Below are 6,749 nucleotides of genomic sequence, written 5' to 3'. Positions count from 1 at the left end.
CCCCGCTCCGCGCCGCCCCGCGCCCCCCGGCGCCGCGGCCCCGCCGCGCTGACGCACCCGCAGCCTGGCGGCCAGCACGCAGTACGGCGCCATCTTGTGCGCTCACCGGGCCCGCGGCGCCCCGAGATGGCGTCACCCGCCGCGACCGGGGGGACGGGCGGAGGGAGAACGGGGAGGGACGGCGCAGGTCCTGGCAGGTCCTGGCAGGGCGGTGTGATCGCTCGACGCGTGCCCCCCCGGGAACGGACGCGGGCGACCCCCGCGTGGGGAGGGAGCGAAGGGCGGGCGGAGCTGCCTGCGAGGCTCGGCGCCTCGGCGCGGCTCGGTGTCCCCGCTCGGCGAGCCGGTGGGGCGGGCGTTTTGCTCACCGCGGCCAGGACCGGGGCAGCGCGGGCGAGCGGCGCGGGGCGGCGGCGGCGCCATGGCCAAGCACCACCCGGACCTCATCTTCTGCCGCAAGCAGGCGGGCGTCGGTGAGCGCCCGGCGGCGGCCGTTACTGGCCGTTACTGGCCGTTAGCGGCCGGCGGGAGCGCGCCCCCCCCCCCCGTCCTGTGGGCGCCCCACAGAATGGGCACCCGCGGCCTGCGTGTGAGGGGGCTCCCTCCTGACCCGTCACCTAACCCCCCCCCCCCAGGCTTAAATGATTAATTTGAATCGTAATTTAAATTTATATCGGCTGTGACTAACGGGGAATAACGAGCGTGAACCGTCTTACTGTCGGCGGCCGCCACTGAGCGCTCGCGGCCCATCGGACCCTCGGTCTGCGCCGATGAGCCTAGGACACACGTTGCTTGTCACAAACACCGTTGTGTTATGGCCGGACTTTGTGTCCTCCTTCTAAAAAAGGCTGCTGACTGCCCCAGATTATCAATTTCTATCCAATCCCATATTCTCCTGCCTTTGCCTTAACTAAATCTCATTCTTCACCTGTTTCTGCCCTACCTAATACATTTTTTTTCTTTTTTTTTTCCTGCAGCGATTGGAAGGCTTTGCGAGAAATGTAAGTGTATCTTCTGCCTATAGACGGCTGAGAACCTGGTGCAGTGCTTAGAGCACCCGGTTCGGTTTTGAGGATTGAATTCTCTGCTTACTGTGCCGCTGCCTTGGTGTTACAAACAAAAAATGGGGGACAAGCTGCTCTTTGGGATGGGAAGAGCTACTTGTGGATTTATCCAAGTGTAAGCGTGTGGAGCAAGTGTAAATAAATCAGTGAGTACTTACAAAGACAGTGCTCAAATAGATTGTCACAGATGTGTGCTACTCTTAGAGTATGTGCTGCCAGCATTTCCAGTGGCTGCAGCCACACTGACTTAGTGATTGAGGCCTTGGAACGCGAAATGATCAGCCTGATCACTACGAAGAAAGAAAAAAAGAACACGTTTTTGTAATCTGACTTCACGCCTTGAGAACGAGAAGTGCACAGAGAAAAATGTCTAGAGATAGAACGGATAAATACACAGAATCAAATGCCAGTGCTCAGCTGTAGAAGGGAAGAAGGAGTATGAGCAGTCATTAGATTCTTGTAGTGGCATGGTACAAGATGACTACTTTGGGGCTCCAAATTAGCATGAAAACACGCAAAGTGAGGAGAAACAAAGTACAGTGAGGAGTACAAAGTAAAAAAAAAATGTTTTCAGGAACACGCAGGACTTAAACAGATTCCCAGTGGTAGTAGCCGAGGGCCGTCAGGATGGAGATTTATGAGCAGGTTAGATGAGCTGTTTGTGGGAGTAGGGATTAGATGCCTTGGGAACTGGTAATAAGATACGAAGCCTTTCATCTCTAGGTCAGTGTTTTGGATCGGGTCCAGCACAGCAGACTGCCAATGGCATCTGATGGCTCTTTGCCTGTATGATAAGAGTGCTTGAATTTCACTCAGTTCCTTGTGAGAAAGCAAGAGCAACTTTGTGAAGTGGCTGTTTATGCCAGTTTGCCCTTTCTTTGGCCTTCTCACAGATGAAGGATTAAAAGGACCACAAATACAATCTCTTATCCCATCTCTCTGAGGATGGTAACTCCAGACTTTTGTTGATGTGGCTGTGTGGGAGAAGCTTACGCTGCTGCATAGGTAAGGACTCTAGTCCTGTCAGTCCAGCATTTTTTCACAAGTGAAAAAAACAAAGACAAACTGTAGAGTACAAGTATGGGTATGAGCTAAGCAGGTGCTAGCTAATCACAAAAGACGTGTCCTTGGGTTTCTTCTCTGGATATGTATATGCAAGATTAAAAAAACAAAAACAAACACAGATATTGCAGGCCTTTGTTCCCCTGAAGTCCATGTGCAAATATAAAGTTGCACCCTGTGGCTGTAAAATAAATTTCTGCAGTCTACTTGGTCCAATGGTATTGTTTTTACAGGCAGGTTTAGGAATCTTTTCTTCTGTGTGAGGGTGGAGAAAAGGATGTTCTGTAAGCCAAGACTGTTTTACTTTCAGGTGATGGCAAATGTGTGATCTGTGACTCGTACGTGCGGCCCTGCACACTCGTGCGCATATGCGATGAGTGTAACTACGGCTCCTACCAAGGACGCTGCGTGATCTGCGGGGGTCCAGGAGTGTCTGATGCCTACTACTGCAAGGAGTGCACCATCCAGGAAAAAGATGTACGTTGCCAACCAGCCTCCGGCTGAACTGGTTATGTTTTTTCTTTAATAGCCACGCTTATCTTTAAAGGGACTTCGAGCTAGTGAGATTAGTGTTGGGACATTGGACACTTGGCTTCCACTCCCAGAATTAGCACTGCTTTTCCTTACCTTGTACCTTTCTTCCCCCGGTGATTGTAAAGGATTTTGAGATAGCAAGCGGTGCCCTGACTCTCTGCAACCCAAAGAGTTCGCTTCCTCCACGCACTGCTTGTTACCACGATCAGGTGTTATCTTACTGGATCCCTCAGCCTGGGTTTTATGAGGGTCAGAAGCATTTCAGACACTGCAAAGGCAGAGGCAGGAGCAGCTCCACACAGAGAGTCCGTGATCAGTCACTGACCAAGTCATGTACGGTACTGTTCTGCAGCTGAAATCACCACCCATGTTTTCCTTTGGATTACAAGTAAAGAGAGATCTTACTGCCCTGTGTCCTTGCTCCACTAATTGTCTTCTACAAGTTTAAGTTTTCTTGTAGAATTTCAGTGGGATTTGATTTGTTCTTATTCCTGTCTGCAGTGTCTGCATTGTAAACATCTCTTTTTCTGCCAGCGCTTTGTGGTGTAACGATCCCTTATTGCTATAATCAGTGCTGTTTAATCCTCTTCTCCTGAAAGATAGCCTGTGCGTGTGGAACGAGGCAGCTGCCCACCCCCTGTAGGTATTTGTTAATATCCACCGCAGCGAGGGCAGCTCATGCAAATGAGGCAGCAGAAGGACCGTAGGGAGAAGCCAGGACAGGATGCTTACAGCTGCAGTATGCCAGAATATGGACCTGATCGAGATTATCTCCTGAGGGTTGTTTGGTTTATGGGTTGGGCCCTTTGCAAACAGTCTCCAGCACAGCCTAATGTTGACAGAGAACACGCTGAGAATGGATCTGAGTGATTTAGAGAAACACGCTCCGCTGACTGAGTTGCTGCTTTCATTTTCTGCAGCACCCGCCTCTATTTTCTCTAAAGGTCTGCGGCTAAAGTCAGGACGGGGGCAAGCCCTCATCTGAATTTAGGCGTTAGATCTGACAAGACCATGATCTTCCTTAGTATCTGAACGTTGCATGTGGATAGCAATGCTGCTGCTGCCTCCTGCATTTCGTGGGTTTGCTGACTTGCCTGTGATACCAAAACACACGGCTTGATAAGTCATCGGTAAAATAGGCTTGGTTTTTGTATTTTTACCAATTCGTATTGATTTCTAATGGGTATTTTTCATAACTCAGGCTCGCCTGTACGTTATCGTGTCTGGTTCAGGTCTGAAACAGTCAGCTGCTCTGCAGGGGAGGGTTATAGAAATAGAGAGCTGGAGGAGCAGAAAGGCAAGTCAGAACCGAGGTATTCTGATAACCGAATGAAGGCTGCTGGGGGTGAAGACCATTGCTCTGTACGAGCAAACTCAGATGTTAGGGACTGCTGCGGATGTGAGGCTGCAGATTTGAAGGAGCAGATTTGAAGTGATTGCCTTGTGGGACTGAACAGTGCTGGCACAGGTGTAGGGTGCCCGGAGCAAGAACCGCTGAGGGTGCTGTATGTCACAACAGTAGCTGGTGCTGACCTGCATAGGAAAAGCAGATGGACAAGAGCTCTGTACCTGAAGCTCTACCAGCCCAGGGTTTCACTCGGAGCACTCGATCTTCCTTCATCCTTACGAGAGAGACTGAACAGGAACATGAAGCAAGAAAGCAGACACTGAAATAGAGGAGGCGGAGTACTCTTGGGCACAGTGCAAAGGGTCTGGTTAGTCGTGGTTTGTTCTGACAGAGGGAGGAATGAAGTTTTGTTTCATCTCAGTTCTTTCTGTGGGTAAGGGCCAAGATCCCGCCTTGTCATCCAGGGCAGCTGCGAGTTGCAAAATATAATCCTTTCTTGGGGGACAGGAGCATGCTCATCTGCTGCCTCCTTATGAGGAGGTGGAAGAACGAACAGAGCCCTGCAATAATGCTGTCAAGTTTGTCACAGGCTCCCTGGATTGTGGGAGACAAGGCTTGGAAGAGTCCCACTACTGAGGTTCAAAGTCAAATAACAAGGCAGTAGCTAGAGATGAATTGTGGCAGGTGATTTCTCCACCCTCCCCCACTCCTGTTACTTCTGCCACGCAGACCCTCCCCACCAGGTTGCCTCTCGTGCGCAGGAGCCGGTATTGGTGGCACAGCTTGGGTGCAATTTCTGCAGTGGCTGACATCTGCCCAGAGGCTTTCTAAATCTAATCCACTCAGGCTTACACAGCAGTTGAGGACACGTGTTCCTCTGCCTGCTGGGCCCCTCAGCTGCTCTTGCCAGCCACAACATTTTGCCCTCAAGAGTTCCGCAGATGCTGGGCTCAGGTGGCCCGCTGACAAATGTTCCCTGATACAGAGACATGCATGGCTCCGCTTTGTGTTTGCAGCCGTGCCCCTGAGGTGGGTCTCTCCCTTCTTGCTTTCCTTGTGGCTTTTGTTTCATATCGTCTACTGGAGTTCAGGTACAAGGAGTTAGCCATGTGGCTGCTAACAGCCGTCCTCTCCCGAGGTGGCCACGTAGTCTCTGCAGTAATCAATCCAGCCTGCAGGAAATCCGAGATTCGGTTCTGCTGTCGCAGCTGAGAGGGGTCTCTCCACGCAAGAATGGCTTAGTGACATCTAAAGCAACGAGATTCTCTGTGGCTAAGGAGGGGGAAGGTTACTTCTCTGGGCCCTATAAATCCTGTGTCCTAATTTAGAAAGAATCCCGTCTTGAGGCACTAAGCATCCTTTTCATTAAACTGCTGATGTTACATGAGCTGTTCTCCTTCACCCTAAGAGAGTGTCCTAGAGTAATGTTAAAAAGGCATCTGTCCTCGTCTCTGTTGGGCTCTCTCGCTGGTAGGAACCAGAGTTGGAAGGCAGTTTGCTTACAGGGGTTTAAGAAATGTGTGTTGGGGACAGTGTGGGGAGGCATGGATCTGGGAACACGCTGGAACTGTGTATGTGATGATGTTCTGTTTGCCTAACTCCTACCTTATATTCTCTTTTCTTCCAGAGGGATGGCTGCCCCAAGATTGTCAACCTGGGCAGTTCTAAGACGGATCTCTTCTACGAAAGGAAAAAGTACGGATTCAAGAAGAGGTGATCCTACCTGTTTGCAGCTACACCTCCTGTCGGGTTGGCGAGAGGGCCTTGGAACACCTCTGGACTTTACTGTTATCGAGAACCAGCTGATTACATTTCCTCAGGCAGCATAAATCCGGTAGTATGCTTGGAGCTGGAGAAGTAACAGACTGAGTGGGGGCCGAAACCTGGTCAGGACTACCAGAAAGAGCAAATGCGGCTTGTCTCTTGCCTTCTCAGAAGCTTTGCTAGTAGTTGTCCCAGCTCACTAAAAAAGTCCTGGTGAGCAAGTATTTACACATGGAGGAGACCAGCTCAGTAAAAAGCAAGTGCCCTTTCTGGTGTGGGAAACACCCCGTCTGTTCTTACCATCCCTCCTCTCGGTTGTTAGAAATGGCACCACGCAGCAGGACTGGAGCACAGAGCCGTGTGCCCGCTCCCCCACCCTTCTTCCTCCAGTGTATTTCCATGCTGCCCTGTTCTGTAAGGAACCTAGCGGCGCTGGTGGCTGGCGCTTTCCTAGGGAGAACACAGCTGTTCCATGTTTTCTTTGTCAGATTAATCCAAGGCCCTTTCTGTAACCGTTCTCGTAGGATGCAAACCAATAAAGCTTCTCTCTTTTTTTGTATAACAGAAGGATTTCTCTCCGGTTCACTCTGTGTCTAGCCTCTCTGGAGCTTTCTGGGGACGCACGGGCTTAGCCCAGCCAGAACTGCACAGCGGGTTATCTGGGTTCGGACAGCGGCTGCTTGCGGCCCCGTGACCTTGCTGCAAGGAGCTTCGGGGAACGGCTATCGCTTTTGTGTGCGTGTGATCCCAGCCACTGAGCATTTTGTCCCGCAGCGCGAGGATCGCTGAGCTGGTAACCCTTATCCCGGCTAATACGGCGGGGGATGTTGTTTCACCATGCAAACACCCAATCCCTTTCTAAAACCCACTAAGCTATTTGACTCGCCGTCCTGTTCTTGTGAATAAGTTAAAGCCTTCCCTGCTGTAACGGGAAACCAACCATTGTGTTCTAGGCTGTGAGCCCCATGCGTGCTGAA

At 51.2% G+C, this 6,749-nt stretch overlaps 1 protein-coding gene across 2 annotated transcripts; it reads left to right on the top strand.

Moving 5' to 3' along the window:
- Positions 1-337: 337 nt before the first annotated feature.
- Positions 338-6,339, top strand: LOC118156923 (PHD finger-like domain-containing protein 5A). Of its 2 annotated transcripts, XM_035311153.1 has the most exons (5): positions 359-473; positions 978-1,001; positions 1,958-2,069; positions 2,437-2,603; positions 5,636-6,339. In XM_035311153.1, the coding sequence occupies exons 3-5, from the start codon at positions 2,033-2,035 to the stop codon at positions 5,723-5,725; spliced, it is 294 nt and encodes a 97-aa protein (XP_035167044.1). In that variant the 5' UTR covers positions 359-473; positions 978-1,001; positions 1,958-2,032; the 3' UTR covers positions 5,726-6,339. The 2 variants fall into 2 exon arrangements, with proteins under 2 accessions (XP_035167043.1, XP_035167044.1); XM_035311152.1 differs by lacking the exon at positions 1,958-2,069 and having other exon boundaries at positions 338-473.
- The last annotated feature ends 410 nt before the right edge of the window (positions 6,340-6,749 follow it).

This window comes from Oxyura jamaicensis, assembly GCF_011077185.1.
Source record: "Oxyura jamaicensis isolate SHBP4307 breed ruddy duck chromosome 1 unlocalized genomic scaffold, BPBGC_Ojam_1.0 oxy1_random_OJ106550, whole genome shotgun sequence".
NCBI lineage: Eukaryota > Metazoa > Chordata > Aves > Anseriformes > Anatidae > Oxyura > Oxyura jamaicensis.
This window is presented reverse-complemented; position numbering and strand designations above follow the sequence as displayed.

Coding starts and splice junctions, on each gene's coding strand:
- LOC118156923 (XM_035311152.1), top strand. CDS start 422: ATGGCCAAGCACCACCCGGACCTCATCTTCTGCCGCAAGCAGGCGGGC. Junction 474..977: donor CCGCAAGCAGGCGGGCGTCG/GTGAGCGCCCGG, acceptor TTTTTCCTGCAG/CGATTGGAAGGCTTTGCGAG. Junction 2,604..5,635: donor GCACCATCCAGGAAAAAGAT/GTACGTTGCCAA, acceptor CTTTTCTTCCAG/AGGGATGGCTGCCCCAAGAT.